At 37.7% G+C, this 25,434-nt stretch overlaps 1 protein-coding gene across 1 annotated transcript in view; it reads right to left on the bottom strand.

Annotated features, from left to right (window-relative positions):
* PDE4D (phosphodiesterase 4D) overlaps positions 1–24,842 on the bottom strand; it is a 328,823-nt gene extending 303,981 nt beyond the window's left edge. Inside the window, exon 1 of the mRNA XM_058564039.1 lies at positions 24,670–24,842. Within this exon, the coding sequence (XP_058420022.1) occupies positions 24,670–24,758 (89 nt within the window). The 5' untranslated portion in view covers positions 24,759–24,842. The remainder of the gene's footprint in view (positions 1–24,669) is intronic.
* Between the last annotated feature and the right edge of the window lie 592 nt (positions 24,843–25,434).

The raw sequence follows: 25,434 nt of genomic DNA, 5'->3' as shown, positions 1-25,434 counted from the left end.
AATATGTGTTAGAGAACTTTAGGGTCCATTATTAGTGATTGGCTTGCCTAAAGTTTTGTAAGATCTGGCTTCAAGGCACTTTTAGATCGTTTCTAATTTATTTTCCGTTCCACTTCACTCTTTCCAAGGTTTACTCTGCATTTGGCACACAGATCTTGGGCTTCCCTATCCCGTTGTCCTTGAGAAACCTTAACAAATTAACTTAAGGCTTTGAAAACAATATATTAATATAGGCCAGATGTGGCCAACTCTTTGACAGTTTTGCTCATAGCCTTTTCCAACTCCCTTCATACTTGCTGCATTTATTATAGAGACTAGAAAGCAAATATTAACTTTCCAATCTCCTTCCCATTAGAGAGGGCCATACGGCAGAGTTCTGGCTAATGGGCTAGAAGCTGAAGTCTTTTGAGGGCTTTGGGGAAGCCTTTTGTGTTCTGATAAATGGGATAGATACAACTAGAGCTGCTCTTCTCTACCCCTTCCCACCCCTCTCCCCCACGGCATGTAACACAGACATAATGTCTCTAGCCGCATTAGCCATCTTGCCATCGTGAGGCAAGAAAGGCCTAGAAAATCACATACATGCTGGCCTTCTGCAAATGGTGACAACATCATACATCAGCTGAAATGCCTCCAGTGGTCACTTGCCTAAAAGTAACCCCTATTTGTTCAAGTCATTGTAGGTCCAGGTTTCTTGTTATTTACAACTGAAAGCATTTAAAACTAATACACCAAAGTTGACAGTTTGAGTATTCCACAAAGAAAAACTCTTCTATGGCCATAGAATGCACTCCCTAATCAAAGTCCAGCTACAAGCCCACGAATTCAGTTCCCTCTGTCAAAAGGAGGTAAGGGAGCTGGCTGTTTTCACCTAAATCAGCCACCTGTAAGGGGATCTCTGTTCTCCTCTTTCTTTTCCCTCAGGAATTTTACTATTTTTCTTCATATTTCAAGAAAGGGAAAAAGTTAAATTAAAAATTAGGTGAAGAGAAAGGACTTTGTGAGAAATCTGTTTGTACCCTTCACACAGGATTAGTATAATCTACTTCTCATGAGTGAAGAAGCCAGAGTGGCATAGAAAGTTGCTGCCCATCTGTTTTTTTCTTTGTTTGTTTGTTTTTTTACATTCCCTGTGCAGAATACCGCATAACTGTGATCCATAGCTGGCAAGAACTCTATTTATTTCTAACAGAAATTCAGGAAGCTGAGTATGCCTTTCTCCAGCTCATTATCAGAGAAATTACAATCAGCTGCTGTAATGCTGCTTTTCCAGCGTCAGATTTTGTAATACCTAGCCCAAGGTATTATTCATTTGTATGGAGAAATTCTGGTTCCAGTCCTGCCACGTCTTAAAGAGTTCTAATTAGAGACTCCTCGGGGAGTTTTCCCTTGATCTGCTGGATTCAAGATTCTTTAGTAAATAACCTGCCGGATTATTTCTGGGGGGGATAATTTATCTGTAATTTTAACGCCTTAATTGTATTTTATACACATCCTGAAAGCCCAGGACAGTAATCTCATTAAATAAATACAAAATTGGATGTAATATATGATAACAAAAACAATACATGGTTAAAGGATGTATGCAAACCTTTAAACGTGCAGGTCTTGTTTATGCTGATCCAAAGCTGAAAAGTCTTTAAACAGAATAATATTGCTGCTTATCTGAATAACAGATAACGCTCCTATGTTTAATGCTGAGTTATAAGGCTCTCTTTTAGGTACAAAGTTTACACATAAAATGTAGAGAATCATTATATCTCTGAGCAGTTCCAGATATAACAAAATCCTTTCTACATAGGTCCGACAGCCTTTGTAGGACTGGCAACTTGTCTGACGAAAGCAGCTCTATGGGAAGGAATTAGGGAAACAAGTTGGAGAAGGTGATCTGGAGGATTTGTCTTGAAGCTGTATTTGCGTGGTAAACACATTGGTTACACAGTATTTAGATTTTATGTTAGTTGTGAGTATATTGGGAAAACCAATGCCTCCCAACCACCCCTTGGTACCAGCATTGTTTTACTGAGGTTAACAGGAAAAGGAGAACTATATTAACACAGACACATAACATTAATCAGGCCGTCTCCTCACCTCTCCGTTCCTGGAAATAAATTTCTTCTTATATTCTATTAATTAATTAAATGATATTACATCATCCATGGAAGAAATAAACCAGTCAGTCAGTCGCTCAGTAAAAAAGGTATAAGTCATCTGGCTTTTCCCACCTTTTCTTGACATGTTACTGGTACGTGTTTTTCCCTTTTCCTAAAATACTCTTTCCTCTGTTGTTCACTTGGCTAATTCCTATTCACTCTTCATTTCTCAGCTTATATATTATTTCCTCCCAGAAGCTTTGATTTTCCACCCCCACATTAATTGGTTCTCCCTTTATAATATCTTACTGGGATCTTTACTTCTCCTATGATACACTTTATCTAATTATGCATTTAATCGGGGGATGACATATTTAATGTCTGACTCCTCTACTTGTTTGTCAGCCTCATGAGGGCACGCACCATGTCTAATTCACCTCTGTTTCCTCAGAGCCCACAATAGCCCAGTATAGTATAGGTGCTCAATAAATATTTCAGTAGTAAAGAGTTCAGACTGCCTTCCTGGGCTCAGAGCCTGGGAACTAGCCCTGAAGAAGAGCAACAGTAGGAGTCTTTAGACCGTAAAATGCCCATTTTGCAGAGGAGACAACTGTAAAGATTGGAAAGTGTCCAAAGTCTGGAAAACAGGAGGACAACAAAGAAGAATTACATCTATTTCACAGTCTTGCTCAGGGTCATGGTGGTGGCTATTCACCTTTGCTACAGAAAATATATATTGTAGGGGAGCAGAATTTGCCACCCTAAAAAGTGTCTCTTTGGCTTGATTTTTTTTTTAAAGATTTTATTTATTTATTTATTTTTCCCCCCAAAGCCCCAATAGATAGTTGTATGTCATAGCTGCACATCCTTCTAGTTGCTGTATGTAGGACACGGCCTCAGCATGGCTGGAGAAGCGGTGCGTCGGTGCGCGCCCGGAATCGGAACCCGGGCCGCCAGCAGAGGAGCGCGCGCACTTAACCGCCAAGCCACGGGGCCGGCCCTTGGCTTGATTATTTTTAAGAACAAAAGACTCAGGAAGAAACTTTGACCTTTATCCTAACTGCCTAAAAGACTTTAAGATAGAAGGCCTGTTCCAGGAAGGAGCTATCACCATAGATAACTACAGTATAATACGAACGAGGGTGGTGGACAGGGAGGAACCTAGCAGGCCCATTTGATCAAAGTCCTCTCCATGTCCCCTTGTCTCTACAAGGCATGGCAAACATTTGTTTACCACACATTTGCTTTTCCATCTCCGTGTGAATTCTCTTCCTCCCTTTTGAAGTCCAAAACCACTGTCCCCAACATTTTGTCTTCAGCTGAAGATGATATTTAAGGTGGTAGCTTTGGCCACTTTGGAGAGTTACTCAGTTTTCCTGGGTTTCTTCCACGTATACACGTTGTTAAACTTCTGTTTGATTTTTTTCCTGTTATTCTGTCTCATGTCAATTTAATTCTTAGACTAGCCAGAAGAACCTAGAAGCGTAGAGGAATATTTCCTCCTCTCCTACAACACATATATGTGCCCCTATAAGGGGGAGGGCATCAATGTTTAGTTATTGTAACGGATTTGAACCATATAACCTGCATTCATCATTTTGACCCAAGAATCAACATAAAATAAAGAAATACACAAGTAAAATAAGGATGAGGGTTTTTTTTTTTAAGATTCTGTGGTACCGTTATAAGTGTCTCTCTCTCAGAGATAAAAGAATTGCTTCTTTAAAAAATATCTTTTGGTAAAATGATGAAGGAAACTCCTGAAAATGGAAACAGAAAAAGCTAGATAGCAGCAAACTGCCTTGGTTTTGCCACAAACTTTCCATGTCCCTATCAATGAATAGATATAAGCATGTTTACAATCAATGGCAGTATTTATATAAATAATATAAATAGTTCAAAAGATTCCAGAAGTATGTTCTTAAGCCACTCCCTGCCCTTTGGAACAAGGATGATTTAGAATTTTCCCCATCTTTGTAATTCTGAGAAAAATAGTCTAGACTAGATATCGATAACTATATTCGGATGATTCCTATTCATAAAATGAGAATACAGAATAGACTAACTTAGGTAATAGCGACACTGCTGGGAGAACAAATTGGTTCAAGAAGCAATAAAAAAACTGGGAAGACGCACCAAGGTAATCAATTTAGTTGTATCGCGTTTTGCTATGACTGAAGAAAGCTAATTTAGTCTCTGAAAGTAGTATCTTGCTGCCTGGAAATGGCACCCACAAGCTTCAAATAAACTATTCTACGAACTTTAAACTGCCCTTGACAGAAAGAAGGGCACACTCAGCTCCAAGCCATCAGGGAAGGTTTAATTTCACAAGGCCAGACGGCCAGCGAAAGTGATCCTCAGAGAGAACCCTTGTAGAACACATTGTGCGTTTCCTTCTCCCTATCTATCAGTGACCTCAACCGAGGTACTTTTGGATTATTTCTATTTAATCCTATTTATGGCTATTATCATGTTTTTGGAAATGTATTTTCGGTTTGTGTTGTTAGAAGCAGGTATAGTTAATAAAAGTTTAGCTGCAGAGCTAGGCAGCCCAGGGTTCAAACCTCAGCTAACTAGCTACTTACTAGCAACGTGAGCTTCAGCAAGTCACTTACCCACATGACTTCTCTTTTCACAGGTGTTAACAAAAGAAGGGGTGTGGGTAATCATAATGCCCACCTCTCAGAATGGTCAGGAGGATTAACCAAAGTACCACTAAAAATGCCCAGTGCAAGGCCAGGCCTAAAGTACGGCCTGAATACATCCACATCTCATTCCTTTCCTCTTTTTTGGCCTTTTCTTCTTCTTCTGCTTCTCCATTGTCAGCCAATCAGCCTTAGTAGTAGATGATTACCTGGAGTGCCTGCCCAGCCCACTGCCCACCGAGGAGCTCTGTGTGCCTGGTACAGGATACAGCCCCTTTAGGGATTCGGTCTGTTTACTCAATGCTCAGTTCATGTCAGAATGCAAATGTCCTTGAGGGGAAAAAGCATTGATTCATGTCTAATTATGTATTTACACTTTTTAAGTTGTCTTCATTTTTTACAATTTACTGTGAGCAGAATCTGCTAAGGAGAATATACTAAGAACAAAGGCTTTGGCTTTGAGGAGAAATGGGCTGTGAAGGGGACACAGGAAGGGGAAGATGAAGCAAGATCTCAAAGGACACGCTGCCTGCATCAGCCACTCGACTTGAACCAGCCGCTTCTCCAGCAAATCAAGCCTGGATGGTTCTTAAATATCTACTGTTAGCTTTTCATGTTTTATACCAAAATATTTAGGTGTAATATTTGTAAATGGCAGTGTTTTGTTTTACAGGAGATATTTTACAATCAATCGAAAACTAATCCTGAATCCTGCCTGTCATAGTAATCTGATCCACTATCAAAAGCTCTTATATATGGGATTCTCTGAAACTTCATTTCCTACATTGGTACATTTACATTGTATTAGGTCTATGGGAAGCTATATCAAAAATTAAAAACATGAAGGGGGGAATTAATTGGATATTTCAAATATACAGATATAGAACAATAAGAATCTTATCTTAAAAAATCTAGCAGCTTATCTCAAGTTGGAGTCTAGAATGTCCTACGCTGAGATATCTCTCAGAAAAATGCTATTAAGTGAAATGTTTTCCCTTTTGTTAAGACAAAAGAGTATTAGTTGACAGTTAGTTACCTCCAGTATCTTTAGAGTAAGTTATACCTATATGTGGCCATGCAGATCAATGACTTGATTTGTGGGGTTTACAGATTCTAAGAGCCTCATTTTCTCCATCCTTAAAATGTGGCTAATCTTTGTTATATATTTGCAGTGGGTATATAATCTACTCTAAGTCTTGTATTACTTACATTAAACATTTTCCTGATACTGACTGACTATATTTAACGCCTTCCATAGGAATTTTATTTGTTAAAATTATGTATTCAAACAATAGTGTTATTAAAGAAAAAAACTTAAAAATCCTAAAATGCTGTTAAAACTACATTCTTAATCATCAAGAAAATTAATCTTAATAATCTGAAAAGTAAACAGGAAAGTATGGATTTCATTTGCTCATAGGTATGTATTGAGAACAACCCCAGATCACTATTCTTTCAAGAAAAAGAAAACATAAAAGAGATTTAGGACCTTCAGAATCTAAGTTAGTCTCCTCAAGTACAATCACAGACTTGGGGATTAAGATATTGAGTTTAGCTAAAGCTAATCATTTTATTTCCTAAATAGTATCTTGAAAAACTAACATCTATATAAACTTTTCTTAACCCTGAATGCAGAAGTGTTTGCTTGCCAAAAAAAGAGGTCATAGCATCTGATCATCCTATATTTATTTTTATAAAACAAACAACCACTTACAACAAGTCGCAGTTTTGCCAGAAGAGAATTTGGTAGCCAGGAGCCTACTGTAGTTTGCCATTATTAGCCCTTTTATATTCTCTTAATGGCACTATTGGTATATCTTTAAAGGCATTAGTACAAGTGAAAGGCATTCATAAATCCCTCTCTTTAATAATGAGGATTGCAAACAGCACCAACAGCAGCAGTAAACATCGAACATTTATGGGCTACCTCCCATATGTCAGGCACTGCACTAAGCACTTTACACGATTACCTCACTAATTCCCAAAGGAACCTTATGAGTTGGGTAATATTATTATTTCCACTTATAGATAAGGACACTGAGGCAGAGAGGGCACACAGCTAGTAAGTGGCAGAATCAGCTAGTAGGCAATAGACCGACCTGGTCTGACTCCAGAGACCAGGACTGTGCCTCTCTTGGATGAGCAATTGAACTCAATAGGACTTGTACACAGTTCTACTAGAACATTTGGAATGATTTCATAAGGTCATTTTCTCTGTCTCCAAAGTGATTCTTGGGGAATTTTGAGTGGACATGGGGAAATTTTAAGAGGCCATAGGTGTATTAGCTTAAAGCTAGGAATGACATGGGAATCCCTCTCTATCTTGCAGACCCTCTTACCAACCACCTTCATTCCTATCTTTATTCATGTTACAAAACACATGACTGTAAACTGTTTTTCTTCGGTAGTGGGGAGGGATGTTGTGGGGAAGAGGCTTGGGCAAGTTCATAGCTTAAAAATCACTAAGGTTCCATTAATCTATGATGCCTACCACTAAATGTGGCATCCATGATAATATTTTACATTCCTATGTTATTTCACAAACATTAACTCATTTGATTCTCACAGAAAATTGTGAGATGACTAAGAAAGAGAAAAAACGCCCTACTTTACAAGGCAAAGATAGGGATCCAAGGCTATACGGCACAGTAGAAGCAGAACCTAAAGCCAGCATCTAGGTCCTCAACCCCAGTCAATAACAACTTTCATCAATGCAAAGGTCTTCTGCTGTATATGGCCTACGGCTTGGTGAAAATGGTCTCAGTGAACTAAATTTTGCACAAGGAAATCAAGGGCTCAACAATCTCATATCCTTGTTTAGTGTATTTTAGGATTCACTGAAGTGTCAAATCTAAAGGAGCTGGTTATCTCAAAGGAGTGTCTGGCTAAGCAGGGCTGAGAGACTGCATGTCATTAGCTCTTGAAACTTGTTACCATTGAGTTCATGTTCCTAAATTGTTTCTTTCGGTGAGGAAGGTACAGGATCATATTTTGAATCCAAGATAATGGAAGTATGGCAGACAAGAAATGGGTATGATTAGGATACTAAACAGGAACTCCAACGGAAGTATACAGCTCCCAAGGCCCTGGGGGGACAGGTGGAGGGCAGAAATGCCCCTGTGAAATGCTCAATTTCAGAATACAGAATAGCTAAATAACAACAAGGTTTTATTTTTTACTTAAACTCTTACAAATTTCTCATTCCCGTAGCAACTATTAATGACAGTCCATTTTCATCATCTTTGATGGCGTTTTTAGCATAATTTATAGAAAAAAGTCAGAAAATAAAAACTAATGTAAACTCAGAAATACATGATAAAACTTTTGTCCATCATGTAACCAGCACCAACTGTGCAACCATTTACATTTCTGATGGTGATGATGTATCTATCTGTATCTTGATATCGCTTTTCCAAATCCCAAGCAGTTCTTACTCAGAAGAGTAGCTTCATTAGAAGCAGGACCTACTCTTCGTTCAATGCAAACAGGCTCCTAGACAGTCAGCAGTCTAAATATAGCCATCTTTGAATCTGGATCACACACCGTGGATAAGAATAACCAAGAAATGCACCCAAGCACGTTTTTAAATCCTAGGTTTGATTCTCGGATGAAGCTAGAAGCGAGCCATCTGAACATCAAATTATCTACTTTCCTGCATATTTTATATTTTCTCAAAGTCATTTTCTCTAGTAATTGATAATGAGAGATGATAGGAGGTAGCTGAACATATTTCAGCATTTCCAAATAGTGTTCTCTAGATTACTTCCAGCATAACAGGTGATACAGGGTCTATAGATGCATGTGAAGGGGAAGAGGTGGTCTGTGCTAAAATAAGTTTGAGAAAAAATAAAGTTAAACAGCTTTTCAGTACCTACTAGTGCCTTTAATATGCTAATGAATGAATAATATTCGAGAGGGAAACAGAATATGCAGCTTTTCTAAAAACTATTTGATCATAGAAGCATTGCTTGGCAGCGTGGTTCCAGGGACCAAGATCTCATGGGTACACTCTGTCACAGGAGCTTTGGAATCACATGGATCTGAATTCCTGTTATAGCCCAGAAGTGCTGTGCAACTTTGAAAGGGTTATTGAAATACTCTAAGCCTCCATATCCTGAGGTTAACAAAAGGTCATTAAGTTACAAAATACTGGGGAAAACTACATTATATCCTTGACATTCAAATACATCTCAGATCTTCACAAATCTCCAAATTCACTAATATCACTGTAGGATATGTTTTTCCCTTAGAAAATTTAGTAAAATAAATAAATACTCCCAGTGGTGCTTTCACCACCTATTACTTTACAGAAATGTTTTCAGTCTTCTTGCCTTTTCTGGAATCTCACTTCCATTAATAGCCCCGGTTTGCTAAAGTTTTAATTCTCACTTGATGAGCAATTTCTCACTGACTGGAATACTCTATGAAAAATTCCAAAATCTTTTTTTTTCCTGAAAATAAGCAAATGGTGGACTATATAGTGGACTTGTTTACAGAATTTGATCTTATTTATCACTTTAAATTTCATACTTTTCATTATTTTTCTAAGAATTATCACTTTTTAGCTGTTTTCTTTCTTGTCACTTCTGTCTAGATCAGTGCTATCCAATAGAAATACAATGCGAATCTTGAAGGGGGGCATACATGTGATTTTAAATTTTCTAAAGGCCACATTACAAATTTTTTTTAAAAAACAGGTGAAATTAATTTTAATAACATATTTTAACCCAACACATGAAAAATATTTTTATACATATAATCAATATAAAAATTACTAATGATATATTTTTATTCATACTAAGTATGTGAAATCTTCTGTGCATTTTACACTTACAGCACATCCACTTGGATTAGCCACAGTTCAAGTGCTCTGTGGCTAGTGGCTATCTCGTTGGATGGCACAGATCTAGATTAGCAGTTGGCTTTCTTCTGGGGGCTATTTTTCTACACAGATACAATGTGTTTACCACTTCAGAGTCACTGCATTTGCAAGAAAGAATGGAGAATGAGGAAACCATATTGCCATGTGGATACTGGGTGATCTACAAGCTCATTCAATAGTTAAGAAACTTAAATCCGCAGAAGGGCTTAGTTGTACATGGGATCACATCACTACCTGTCATGAAGCCCCAGAGTCCCTCATAATAGCCCAAACCACAAAATCCAAAAGGTTATTGTAATTGTTTTGCAAGCAGAAAAAGCAATAATAGTGATTTGAAATGCAAAAAGAATTAAATTCCGTAAATATATGTTCAATACTAATTGCGTACGTGACACTTGGCTAGGTCTTGACATTTTGGAATAGTTACTAGGTATGAGAAATCCACTTATCTTGGCAGTGGGAAATACATATACACACAAGCACACATATATCTATCCAAATATCCACATATATGCACATAAACACGTATGTATGTATGGCATAAATCCCATCTATTTTAAAATGGTCAGTGATTCTTTTTTTTAAATAATGGGCAGTATAAAACAGAAAGCAGAGAATCAGTCCTGTTCCATAAACAAGTTTCCTATTCATACTTAAACATATCTTCAATGGAAAGAAATCTGTAGCCTATTTTTGCAAATAATGATAATTAACATAAGCCAACTACTTACTAGATGCCAGGCACTGGTCTAAGGGCTATACCTGCATTATCTCACTTAATGCTCATAGCAGTTAAGGATGTGGGTGCAGAGGCAACCTAGCAGAGAACAATTAAGAAATGTAATAAATGTCATACTACCCACAAATGAAACAGTCACAATTTGAACTCAGGAATCTCTGCTCAATCACGAAGCTAAACTACTCACTTTAAATGCATGATGTTCTAAACACTCTCTAGATAATGATTTGTTATCTAACCAGAATTAGGTACTTAAAAGCAATGCCATTATTTCTCATGACTTTAAATATCTCTGAGGATCTTAATGGGAAAGAACTTTGTAAACACATGGTTTTATACTTAGCATAACCTCCCATTTTATTTTATTCCAAGGCCCATCTAGGAAAAGGCTCAGCTTCATTCCCTGTCTCTGACAAATACCAGAACCTACATCCGGCGCCTCTTATCTGCATCATTTCTCCCAGTGCTTGCCTTCATCTTTAATGTTGATATTTTGTGGTCTAGTGGCTCTCGAGAGATGACAAATACCTTTCTCCTTTGAACTCTAAATTACCATATTTGGACTTACTTCTTCATATAGTTTTAACTAGTCCTTTTTATTTCTCTCATTTATTAAACTGAAACTTTAAAATAATTAAATTTATCTTAATAATGTCTAAATTTTTGTTTTGGTAATGGGAAAGGGTTTAAATTACTAGTAGTTGCACATAAACCAGTTGAATCAACTGGGCAAGTAAATAGCCCATTAATTTCACTTTAATTCATTTGAGAGTAGGCATCGGGGAGGTCTCTTTCTTGGAACCCCAGAATACACAATATAAAGTAAGAACTGGTCTTCATTTCCACATCCATCCTCTTGTTTATACTTACCAGCATTCAAAAGAATAATTATTATTATTCAGAAGAACAGTGTTAGCAATACAGTCACTTTTGAAAGTCTGCCAACCCCTGATTGAAACAACATGTATCAGAATTGAAAACATAAAAGTTTGAGGTTTCATATGTCTAGCAGACTCTATGTACTCAATACATATTTGTGGAATGAATGAATTGCATATAAGTCAATAGGGATGTTGAACTATTCTTGGATCTTTCCTGGGCTTGGTGTTGGTATGGAATACATATTTCATTACTGAGAAATATTTAGGCCTATATCCTGGGTCACTTATAGTTTTCTTATACCTCCATAATGCTATTTCTATAAACTTACAGGGCTATAGTCATTATATAGTCTGTACGCTCAATTTCACATGAGAAGGCTGAGGTCCAGAGAAGTAACATGGCTGACGTTGTATAATGAGCCAAAGTAGCGTAAAAATCCGGTTCAGCTGGCTACTGCCCTTCCAAGCAAAAACTGGTATAGTTCATATTATGATTACCATATAAATGTAACCTAGAGAAATACTGTATGCTGGGACTTCATCACTAAGATAATAAAGAAAATTTATATTAAAGATAATAAACTACATCTCATGTGTGAGTTATACAATAAATGGTAAATATATGAAGTCTGAGATTGGATTTGAATATGAAGAACTACATTATGTCTTCATACCAAATATAAACCAGTTTATGGGAAGAACTTTTTCACAGGTGTTATAATAAAAATAATTTCTGTCTATTCAGTCATCCCTTACTTTTCATTGTAAACCAAGGAAAACTAAAAGACGTACTGGCCCATGCCTTCCCCTCTCCCCAGAGTTCACTGTCACTGACAGTAAAGGATGAGTAAAAATGCTTGAAAAGTGGCCAGTGATCACTAAATCAACAAAAAGTTCCTAATATTTCTGGTGGTAAAGGATGATAGCTTTCTCAGAAGCATTACAAATTCTTTTCTGAGAATGGAAACAATATTGGTGGATGAGGCCAGGTTTCAGACTTAGTCTCTTACATTCTTACTTTAGATATGTCTTAGGGCTCTTTTTCAGTAGTTTAAATCACCTGCGGAAAACGAAGATTCATTAACTAACATTTCAATGCAAAAGCAGATGTTCTGGCACCCTCGTGCTGCACATCTCAAAAAAAAAAAAAAATTGCTCACATTCTCCGTCTTTCATACCCATCTTCCCTCTCAGTAGTGTTATCTTCAAACTGTTTCTGTCAATTGAACCAGGAGTAAACCATTAAAAGCTGCAGATATGTATTTATTTCAAGCATTTACAAAAGTCTCCATGATTTATTTTCAGTACCTAAATATTTTGTTAGTGCATCAGTGTATTATATTATGAAGTCTCTACTATACTAACAAGAACTAGGTTTACTTTAGGATTCTACTGAAAGAATGACAATTTTTGACTGATTTCACATGGAGCCAAATTTTTATATCTTATTTGCAAAATTTACTCTATCTGAAAAATTTACTCTACTATCTATCTCCTAAACCCTCTCTACTCAAAGTGGAGTCCAAGAACCAGCAGCACCAGCACCATCCTGGAGCTCATTAGAGATGCAGAATCTCAGGCCCTACCTTCGACATACTCAATCAGAATCCGCATCTTAACAAGATCCCCAGGATGTGTGCACATCCAGTTTTGAGAGCCACTGGCCTAAGCCATAGAACTTAGTATTTCATTTTAAACTGCCTTGTTCTCTTCAGCAAAAGTGTAAGTTGCTCTTCAGTTTCTGGGGCTGGGCCTAAGCTCGCTATTCATTTACATGTAAGGAAATAACTGAAAAAAACAGAAGAAAAGAAAAATGTTTATGAGGTAAAAATAAAGCCTGAAAAACACCATGTCCTTTGTTTACTTTATTTTCCAAAGTTCTATTTTGCTGTCAGATTCTTCTATAAAGCATCATCTCAGAATAAGTCACCCCAATGGAGGTCGAAATCTATGAGACCAGGGAGGGCTGATCACGTACTAGAGGATGATCCTTGTCCCCAGTGATCCCTTTTTGCTCTGAATTTGGATATTTCGTATCTTGTTATCACCCCGGCATCAGGCAGGACGACAGGGAATTGAAAACAAAGATAAGCCATTCTGCTTTTCTTTAATAGTTTTGCAAAAAGATTTGATTTTGAAATACTGGTTAAAATGAGTTCTGTGGACTTTAATTGACCATGTCACAGTGATAAATTTTAATTTATAATTGACAAAATGATTAGCTATTCTAAGCTGCTATTTGGTATATACTGGAAACAATAGTTTAGTGACCCGAAAGAATTAATACAACTTCCAGTGGGATCCAGGGAGTTATTTAGGCACTGAGAAAAGTTGGTTCTGAGGATTGTATTTTTAGGAAAACCTCATTTCTGAGGAATCTAAAAGTAAAACCCAAATATAACAACCGCCAGAGCCCACTAAGGTAGATATTAAAAGAAAACTCTATAAAATCCTTAATTCCTTTCCCATTTTCCAACTCTTACTTTTTAAAGTTCATGATTTGAAGTATCTATCTGGTAATAAAGTATACATTATTTCATATCACGAAACTGCTAGAATACATTTCTATTGTCTTAACTTTCCTTTTTGTTCTACCTAATATGCCACCAATTAGAGAGTGTTAGGACAGGATTTGGAAAGCTTCAAGAAATAGGACCCACAGTTACTACACATGTGAAATTTCTCCAATCATCTAGAAATTAATGATCACATTTTGACATAGTACAGACTGAACCGGGGTCAGTTTACTTACTTGATGTACCAGAAGTCAGATTAACATCACCCATCAGTTTATGATGAGCTTTAGAGGCCATGACATACAAAAGAGGATTATGTGTCACCAGAATCTTGACATTAAAAAAATAAAGGCAATAATGACAAAGAAAGAAAAAAGAGAATAAAGGAAAAAACTGCTTTAAATACCTGGGTGAAAAAATCTTTGAAAAAACAATACACATTATTGCTCATGACTTACATTGCCTATGTATTTGCTAGTGTGTTTAAACAGGTTATGCTGGCTTAGGAAAAGTCCAAAACAACTTTCCAAGAAATAATTTGTGGAAGAGAAAACCTTATTTAAAGTGAGCACAGGATATATAACTAGAACTAAAAGTAGAAGATGGAAATTTTAAAATGGAATAAAATATTTTAATTGGGGGTTTGTTAACAATGATCACTGCTGGGGTAACAAATGAATCTGGATAAAATATAAGAATAAGATCATAGATTTAAACTGAATATGGGTCAAAGAGAGGGAAAATTCTGTTTCTGCACAACAGGCCAAGTTTTCTACTGTAGTCACTTATTTCACAGTTATGCACTATTCATCATGAAGATAAATAGAGTGAGAAAGGCTCACCATTACCCATACTGTTCCTGGAAAAACAGGTCCTATAGATCAGAAGATCCATCTCCATAAATAAAAGGCATTATATGACATTGGCATTACTAAGCAATCATTTATTATCATGCTGTCATTGAAAACGGACTATCTAGATGGCCTACAATTTGGTGAGGATATGAAAACTGAAACACTGCTTTGGGGATTATATAAATGGTACAATGACTTTGGAAACCTATTTGGCAGTATCTAAAAACATATGCATAACCTACAACCCAGAAATTCTACTTCCTGGGATATACCCAACATATGTGTATGCACACAAACTTACACACACTACATGCACATTTGTTTAAAAAGTGACATATCCTAGAATATTCATAGCAGCCCTATTCATAACAGCCTCAAACCGAAGACCCAAGTATCCATCAACAATAGAATTAACAAGTAACTTGCAGTATATTCACTCAATGCAATACTATCACAATGAGAATGAACACAATCTACAACCACACAAAACAATAAGGATGAATCTCACTATCAAATGTTGACCGAAAGAAGCCAAAACAGAAGAGTTTATATTGTATAATTCCATTCATAGAAAATACAAAAGCAGGCAAAAGAAATCTATGCTCTTGGAAGTCAGGATAGGGGTTATCTTTGGGATCATAATTAACTGGAGGGGAGCATGAAGGGGTATCCTTGGGAGCTGGTAATGTTTTATATCTCAATCTGAGTGCTGGTTATATGAGTAAAAGTGGCTAAGCATTTTTCTTCTCACCTAGTTGCACATTCACATCTATCATCACATACCAAGTAGATTCTCACAGAGTGCCAAGGGTTACATATAAATAATTTCACAAAGAAAGAGAGGCCTTTCCTTTTTTTTTTACCAACATGGGGAAAGGCAAGATACTTTTTTTTTTTTTAAGTCATATAGGGCTAACACAAACATTAAGCCGTGTAAGTTCATTCCAAAACACAAGATAATTTGTATCCTCAGCCAATAATTTCTTCTTTCCCGTTCTTGGCATTTTTGCAAGTCAGAGCTCCCTGATGTCTCTGTTATCTCAGCCCACATGGATTTCTTTTTTTTTTTTTTTTGTGAGGAAGATCAGCCCTGAGCTAACATCTGATGCCAATCCTCCTCTTTTTTCTGAGGAAGACTGGCCCTGGGCTAACATCCGTGCCCATCTTCCTCCACTTTGTATGGGACGCCGCCACAGCATGGCTTGGCAAGCGGTGCGGCGGTGCACGCCCAGGATGTGAATCGGTGAACCCCGGGCCGCTACAGCGGAGCGCGCGCACTTAACTGCTTGTGTCACTGGGCCGGCCCCCACATGGATTTCTTTAGGAGGAGAAAGTTGATGTTTCTCGTCCCTGAGTATCTCAGCCAAGGGTTAGGAAAGCAGTACAGACAACAGGAGTTGTACAGGGTCATTCCCCTTCTCGACAAGGGAAGACAGGACAAAAACATGCCCACCAGCAGCAGTACCACGGGCAACTGTCAATCTTGCTCAAGACATTTTGAACTTTATGACAAAGAGCTAAGGAAAGTTATGGTGGGAAAATACCTTGAAATTTTCTCAGAAATGGTAAGATATAGAAATAAAAGAGTTATATGAGCAATGAAACGTTTTCATCTTTTAGTTCATCTGAGATCAAAGCAGTGATACTTCATGGAATCCACGGATGAGAGCTTTTTGTCAAGTACAATCCAAAGATGGCAGAAGGATTTGTTTGTTATGTTTTTCTCTCCCCTGAAGTGACTGCCCTTTCACTAAAGAATGTACTTACGTCATCAGATTAATGTGATTCTTAAACAGGACATAAATCTTCTCTTTGGATGAGTATACTAATCAGATTCAGCTAGTTTTTATTCTCTACCTATCTAAACACTGACATTATGTGAAAAAAAGTCCCTGAAAACCAACGATATTTTAGAGTTAAACCTCTCCTCCCAGCCAATCTATTTTGTTATCCTACATAAACAAATTTTGCTATTACATTCCTTTATCCATAACAACTTCCAGTGGATAATCCACAAATCAATTAAAGATAAGTTAATTGCCAAAAGGGATTAAGCAACAAGCACTAGAAGCATAATATTTACAGGCACCATCCTAAAAATTTATGTGTTAGAGGAACGTTGGGTCTGGCTAGCTTTGCTTCTAATCCAAGATTCTAAATGTGTATGATTACTTTTGAAAATCAAAAATTCATCACATAATTACTCCTAGCTTATGACATCTATGTTTTTGGGGCAGATGTAGACAGATACATCAAGCAAAAAAAAAACAAAGGTACAACGATAGGACATACTACTGCTATCAACTTTCAACTTCTAATTTTTTTCACTTTAATATTTTCTACATACGAAAATTTTTGAGAATTACATGAAATAACGTAACAGAAAGTATATTGTAAACTGTCCCTCCTCTTCTCCTCCTCCTATATTTTTACAATAAAGGTGAAGCAAAGACAAATTCATTCAACAGATTGGAATCCGATCTGACCAAGAACACAGTCAGTAATGAGGACAATATCCACACGGTTCTGGCGACTTCGTGCATTTCTGAGTTACACCTTGTCTGCCTAGGACTGCAAATGTACTAGTATGTCTGGAATGGAGATGTTTCAACTTATTTGTAAACAAGTTGTCATTTTCTTTATGAAGACTTCCTTGACTTCCCCAAGCAGAATCTCCTATCCTGGTCCCTATTTTATTTTACTCAGTTGTTAACTTGTTTATTTTCTGCCTTCCTCTACTAGAATGTAAGCTTTAACAATTTTTTATTTATTTATTTTTTCTCCCCAAAGCCCCAGTAGATAGTTGTATGTCATAGTTGCACATCCTTCTAGCTGCTGTATGTGGGACGTGCCCTCAGCATGGCTGGAGAAGCGCTGCGTCGGTGTGCGCCCGGGACCTGAACCCAGGCCGCCAGTAGCGGAGCGCTGCACTTAACCGCTAAGCCATGGGGCCGGCCCCTAGAATGTAAGCTTTATGCGAGCAGAGACCTCATCCATTTTCATCCTCATTATATACCTAACATGAGGTAAATATTTTTATGTGGCTAATAAGGCACCAGGCACAGTGATGTGTAGGAGGTGTCCATACCAGTCAGCAAAAGTGGACTGCAAAATTTTCAGGAGTTATTTAGAGGTCGGTTGTTATTCTTAGTGATCCTTAAAAACTGAATTACATAAACTTAAAATTAAATCAATTATGTTAAAAAGAATGGTAATAAATACTCAAAACTCACAACTTCCCAATAATTTGACTACATTTCACTCTTATCTACATTTTGAGGTCATTTACATTTATGGTATCTGTATGGACTACTATGCATCTCCTGGCAGTTCAACATTTATCGACCTCTGCAGCTTGAAATGGGTTGGTGGGAAAAATTTTGCCACAGAAATCAGCAAATACTACAAATTGGCTTTTTCTGGTGTCTTCACAGAGAGCTGGCTGTCAACATTTACCAGCACACTACTGACCAGACTTATCATAGCATTTAACAAATAGTCTCTGAATGAATGCATTCATCTTTTATCTGAATTCTGATTGCATTTGAGTGTTTTATTCATGGTCACATTACAACTGTCCATTACCCATTACAACAAAAGGTCTTCTTTTTACAGAGTTTATTCCTTTAGCCCAGCATAAAGCTTATCTTTTTCGGGTTCATCCCCAAGCTTTCTTTTGGGAATGTGGCTTACATACTTGCTGCTCTTGACATGTCTGTCTTTTGCACTTAATTGACTTTACATAATTAAGACCAAGAGGGGTCTTCAGGTTTTTCAATGTAAGATGATGAGTTTGAGCAGGTGAACTCTTGGGTCTCTTCAGTTTGAACCCTCTGTTCCACGAATACGGGGAAAGGAAGCAGAGTGTCCCCACTCTCGTCAGGGATCCAAAAACATTTGCTGATCAGCTCATTCATTCAATTCATACACATTGAGCACCTACTACATGCCACACACCCTTCCAGGCACTGCCAATACAGAGGTGGAAAAAATAAAGACAAAATTTGCTGCCACCTGGGGCTTACATTCTAGTAGTAATAATAGCTAACATTTATTTTAGTGCTGTCTACATGCCTGGCATTATATATGTCTAATACACTTAATCCTCACAACACCCCATTTCACAGATGAGGAAACTAAGGCACGCTGAAGTTAAGTAACCTGATCAATGTCTCACAGCTGTGAGTGAAAGTGTGGAAATTTGAACCTCAGCAGCCCCAGCCAGCTCTCAACCATTACTCCACACCACCTTCTGAAGGGGAGGCTGTTTGTATGTGCAAGTTGCTTATAAGGTGACTGTTTATAAGCCAGCTGTATTGCACTATTCTGTAACCAAGAGGGGTCGCAATGATAACAGTTAACCTCTAAATGTGTTTGACAACAGAAGCATCACAAAATTGGTGAAAGGATAAGGGAAATGTAGAAAATGCTATAAAAGAGGTGGTAGGCAGGCCCGCTTTTATGTACATACTTCACTTAAAGGCACAATAGCCCTTTGAAATTGGCATTTTTATTTTCCATTTACAGGCATGGAATATGCTAATGGAGGTTAGGGAATTGCTCAGTCACGAAAGCAGCAGAGCTGGCACTCAAGCTTGATCTGTTTGGCTCTAAAGCCACAGTCTCCCTCCTACACCATGCTACGTCTCCCCCCAAGGTGCAATGATTGTTAACCATATTGTTACTCTTGTAAGGACTGTTATGTTGCCTGTACGGTAACTATTTTTCTCATTTTCAACTTAGCTAGTATTACTCACAATTGGGCATATCATTAAGAAGGCCAGTTTAATATTCAAGACAATGCCAGTGGAATAAACAGGCACGACACAGGATGAAGTTGACCTCTCCAGCTCAGAGAATCTTCTGGCTCCTCTGAACTGCTGACCAAGGAGCAACATTTTGGCAGTGAAATATAACCACATGACTCATGTTTTTGGCCAGATGAAATGAGCCAGATGGAAGCCCATGAAGCAAATCCGGGCAGAAGACAGAAGCAGGCCACATAAAACCACTGATTAGTTTCCTTTTTTTCAGTATAAGAAACACTTATATTTTGATGCTTTTACTTAACACTACTTTAAACCAATATCAATTAGGTGGGAAGACAGTTTAGAAATTATTTAATAAGTTTATATTTTAATTGATCACTAAGCCCTGTTCTATATCACACTATAGGGTGTTCTTTCTTCAGAGCAAGATTCTGAGTTGAGTAAATGAGGATAGTTACATCTCTTAGAATCACACCTCTCATTATGGAACTCCTCCTGTGAGGTGATGAGAGGATCTGGTCAGGAAATGGGAGGTAGGAGGCTAACTACTGAGGAGTCCAGGCTCTAGCACAGACTGCCAAGGTTCAAATTTGGGCAAGTTTCTTAAATTCTTTCTGTCTCGTTTCCTCATCTATAAAATAAAGGCAGTGCCAGATCCCCCTTGTGGAGTTGTTCTGTGAGATGCAATGAGATAATGCATGCCCAGCCCTGGGACACTGCCCAGCACATAGTGAGCACCCAGTGCAAATTAGATCTTGTTCTTGCTCCAGACTTTCTGACCACGTGTGTGTGACTTCTGATCCCTGGACCCCCCATTCTTCTTCTCTTATTTGGTGGTAATTATACCCATCATCTGCATTTACCCTAAAGAATTAAATGAGATGAGCTGTAGGGCACTAGAAATAATAGTTATCACATCTGTTACATCTGAAAAGCTTTAAAAAATAGAAAAATGCTATGCAATAGGAGGTATGAACATGGTACTCAGAAAGTTATTAATTTGTTGGTGGCACTCATTTCCCTTTCTAAGGCTTGGTCTCCAGCCAGCAATTTCTAGTGGGTATTGTGAGGTTTAATTTGATGTGCTACTGCTTAGGTTTTGATAGTGACAAAGAGTAGCTAAGAGGCCATGTTCTCCTAGGTCCCTGCTCATGTCTGCGACTGTGAAATCTACAGATCAAAGTTGCAGATTTCAGCATATCTTTCTCAGAGCACTGGGGATGAATTAAGGTAATCTAGAGTTTTTTGTTTTAGCAAATATTGCTTTATCTTTTCGTGGCCTGAATATCACTTGTGCTTTTGTTTCTCGATCTGATTTCTAGTCCTCTCGTCTATTGTTCAGTCTATTTCACTTTAATTAATCACCTATTTGGCAGCTCTGCTAAAATGCTGGGGGAGGAAAAGATGTTGAAACTATTGGCAAAAATGAGATCGGGAGATTTTCTGAGAATTTCAATAATGTAGTATATCACATGGCCCCTATTAGCATAAGAGGCAAGAAAACTAGAACATACTTTCTGTTTCTGGCCTGTGGGATGCTGTTGGAATCATCTCCATCCTGCACTTAAATGTACCTTGGATGACTTTCTCTTCAATTTTCATGGCACCCACCCCATAGTCACCACTTAAAATGTTCCTTTGACGTCTGTTCGTGAGAAGACAGAAAGCAGAAAGTTTTGTGATTTGTTCTGGTTGGAAGACAAGAACATCTCTAGAAAAGTAACTTTCTATTTAAAGTTTCCTTGAATGTTACTATAATTTTGAACAATAACATTAAAAAAAATGTCCTACTGTTTCCTTGGGGAGGTGTTAGACTCCACCCACCTGCTAAGTCTTAGCTCCTCATTCTTGCTCCGCTTCTTTTTTAGGTGCTATACTTAAACCTCCAACATAAATTCACTCACTTACATTATTTTCTCAAATCTAACATGACCCCATCATCCCCCCCCCCTCCTCTAAAACAGATAGCAGAGGTGTGGCTCTGAAGTAATGATTGGCACTCATTCCAGGTCCACGGAAGAAAATTAGTCTCCTTATTAAGTCATCCTCCCCTCTTCTGCATCAAATCAAATTTGTCTTAATAAGCTATATATTAATCATATTTGGCTTTTTTAAAAAATGTATCTTACCCACAAAAGACAAAAATTTGTCACCACTGACAAACTACTTTCAAATCTATTTTAAGCATTGTATAATCCTCCAAGGTTGTAAGGACTTCTCAGGGATCAACACTCATCAAATGTATATGATCTGCTATTACTGCAACAAATTAGACTCTTTAATTCAAGTTCACATCTTAAAGACTTGGCTTTCTTTTACCCTGAATGCTACCAGACACTGAAAACAATGCCAAAGAAAAATATTTCAGTTTAAAGCTAAGTGTACCACCAGTATCATGTGTTAACATCCATTCAATCTTTGAAGAAAAAAATGACACTATGCTAGACACATTTGAAGATTTTACAGAATATAAACTATTGTTGTTAAACAGTCTCGTAAAGGAGAAATTCAATGAAGAAATGTTGGCTAATGCCCAGTTAGTTTAGTTGCTTCAATTGCAGACTCATATCCAAAGCCCTTCAAAGGTCAAGATAAGCTTATACTACTTCCATGTTTTAAAGATCTCATATATTAAAAAAGAAACAAAGAAATGCAAAAACAGGGCTGCAAAATTGAGGGATATTTTAAACCTTTACATTAAACAGTTTAACACCTCTAACTCCAGGAATGCTGTGTAACAAAACTGTGCCATTCAGAAGACAACTGTAGAATTTGTGTGTACATGCGTGTGTGTGCCTGTGTGCCTGTGTATATACATACACATATTGACTCATGGTACATTTGAGGTGGTGTGGTCTGTTAAAATCTAAAGCTAAACAGTAAACACCATTTTTCATTATTGTCAGTATACTGCTGTGACTGAATGCATAATCTCTTTTTGAGCCCTAACAGACCTCTGAAAATATGAGACCAGAGTGGCCAATTGCCCCCCTAGCCTCCTAACTTTCCACTGGACTCTCAGCCTGTGATAGGACCTGATCATATCAACAAGTTGATTTTGCAAATAAAGGGTGAAATTAACTAAGAGAATGTAGCAAGATGCCTCATCAAATCCGCACTAACGGCATTCCTGTTGCATGTAAGGGAGAATTTACAGACCAAATGGAAAGACAAAATACAACCCACAGGGGGTGGCCCCGGCATAGCGGTTAAGTGCTCGCACTCTGCCACTGGCGACCCGGGTTTGGATCCCGGGCACGCACCGACGCACCGCTTGTCAGGCAATGCTGTGGCGGTGTCCCACATAAAGTGGAAGAAGATGGGCACAGATGTTAGCTCAGGGCCAGTCTTCCTCAGCCAAAAAAAAGAGGAGGATTGGCATGGATGTTAGCTCAGGGCTGATCTTCCTCACACACACAAAAAAAATACAACCCATAAAACAGTGAAGACAGTACATATAAATAATTAAATTAATTATTACATTGGCAATTAATATTCAAATTAAAAGCAAATGAATCAGGGACAAAGGAGATTAGCCCATGACGGCCAATTGGGGTTGTCATCTTCACCTTTTAAACTTGTTGTGAAAGAGGCTTGTTAGAACTACAAACAGGCGGCATTTAAACATATGGAAAACTCATCCTTAGACATTCCAGTGCTTGTAGTATTTTGGAAAGGATCAGAACTTGACCAAAGTAAAATGAAAATATCTTTGCCAGACCAAAGCAAATTTCATAACACATCTGCAAATCATACAGTAGAGTTTAAACTCTGCTTGTCCAGAGATTTCTGAAATTCTTTAGCCAAACATGCTATTGCTTTCACTCTACTTAGCAGTTAGATATTTATGATATTTAGGAACTTGTTATCAGATCTCAGTGATGAGGAGAGTCTAGAAGCCACCACCTATTGGAAATACGCACAGTGATGCTTACAAATCTTGGATGAGCGTATAACTTAGCACATAATAAGCATGAGATGCAAATAATAAGCATGAGATGCACATTCAGTAGAATGCAAAGCATATAGTAAGCATATAATGTCTAATGTTGAATCATATTCATAACTGTAACAAATAACATAAGTAATGAAAATAAACGGTATTTATTTTATTTTGAAATAGAAATAAATGGAGGTACTACTTACACATTTAGCTGCCAACTTTGATTTATCGCTTGTCAAAGTTTGCTTATGCATTGCTACTAGTGAAGTTTATAATTCGATTTCTATGATTTTATAGTTCCCTAAAAAATTCCAAGGGCACTATCTTCCATACTGTCTAAGGCAAATAAATAATTCTCATGAATTATTTTAATCCAAATTTTGAATGTTTTCTATGCAGGCAAATTAGAACACATTTTAATCCAAATTAAATGCATACTTTTATACAGGTCTGGTAGTTTCCAGATATGTTGCATGCGGTCTAAATAAGAAAGACCTTATTCTTGAGATTTTGTAAACAATTTCACCTCTATTTGTTCTTGCTGAAATAGCTTTCGGTGCTACAACTAACCAATCAGAAACAAAAAAATGTGTGAAGAATCGATCTTTCCCTTGTAAATATCTAGAATACTCAAGCAAAGAAAGAAATCAAGGATTTTTTTCAGCATCTTTTTTTTTCCTGGTTATTTGGTTAAAATAAGCTAACTTGGATGTAAAACAAAGGTGTCATTGACAATTTATTGAGGTCATGAGGTCAAGATTTTTCATACGATTTCTACAGAAATCTTTAGAAATAAAAGGTTAACAAAACATTGACTTTGATTTCATGGTGTCTCATTCTCCTAGACAAGATTAAAACTCCAAATTACCACCTAGACCATAGAGATATTTCCACTTTTCCACATGAATGTGCCCTGAAACACTTATAAACAACACAGTAGTGTTCTATTGTTGACTGTTTGCTTGTTTAATCAAACGAGAACCCCTCCCTGACATTTAGAGGGTTAACTGAAAGTTAGTATGACCAATTTTGACTGCATCAAGTCCATCAGGCATGCCAATACACTTGTTTTCCAGATGCCAGCCATAGAAATGCTTTTTTAAGTTCACCTCTCAACTCTCAAAATCAGCTTTTAGCCTTAGTCAACTTCCTTCTGCTTCTGCGGGTTCCCACAAACCCTTGACTATTGTAAGGTTCATGTCTTCCTGGATCATATTTCGTAGACTGTCAATGTGAAGCACATTATGAGTTAAAAAGATCAACACAGGGCTTCCTTTGCAGGAGGCCTAAAGCTACAGAGGCTGCTGAAAAAAATTCTTCCCATCTACAAAAAGTAAAGAGCGATACCTGTAGGACTTTGAGAAACGCAATCTTGATTTGGCTCTGAGAGATGGTCGTGTCACTGGGACTCCCTGAAGATCCCAAAAAAAAGCCATTTGTCAAGAAGGTGCCAGGATCGCTGGAAACAGCAGGAAGTCAGAGTTGGTGCAGGGGCCTGGGGATGGAGGGTCCCGTGCTGAGCACGAGGCTCTTGTGGCCGAATGAGGGCATTTCCTCTGCGTGGTGGTATGCGCTGGCAGGGAGGTGGCAGGCTGGCTGAGGCAGTGGTGGAAGGAATGGCCAGGACTTCCTGCTGTATGACACTTGCCCTTTGCGACAGAGATTGCCTCACTCAGACCTTATCTCATTAATAATGTGAGACACACTCCCTTGCAAATTTGTTTTTAAATATAGCCCTGATTAAACAGCATAGGCACACGCCACTCCTGAAAAGCACAATACACGTACACACACACACACACACACACACACACACACACTGTGAAATGTATGACTGAAGTGGGTGAATCTTTATATCAAGTGTGAAGTTAAAAATAAAAGTAAATAGAGGGCTTCTGTTAAAAAAAAAGTCAATGCCTCCAACTGGGAAATTCAACAAAAATTACTAAATTTCACACAACTAGCTGCCACATATCATTTTCCTTATTTCAACTTCTCTTAGAAACACAGATGAACATTATTATTAGCAAGCCTTCCACAAGGACTTAATCGTCTTGAAATACCAGTGCCTCCCTGCGAGTCAGTGTGAGAAGAAAACAGGCAGATCACTTT

The sequence above is a fragment of the Diceros bicornis genome, chromosome 20 (genome assembly GCF_020826845.1).
Source record: "Diceros bicornis minor isolate mBicDic1 chromosome 20, mDicBic1.mat.cur, whole genome shotgun sequence".
Taxonomy (NCBI): domain Eukaryota; kingdom Metazoa; phylum Chordata; class Mammalia; order Perissodactyla; family Rhinocerotidae; genus Diceros; species Diceros bicornis.
This window is presented reverse-complemented; position numbering and strand designations above follow the sequence as displayed.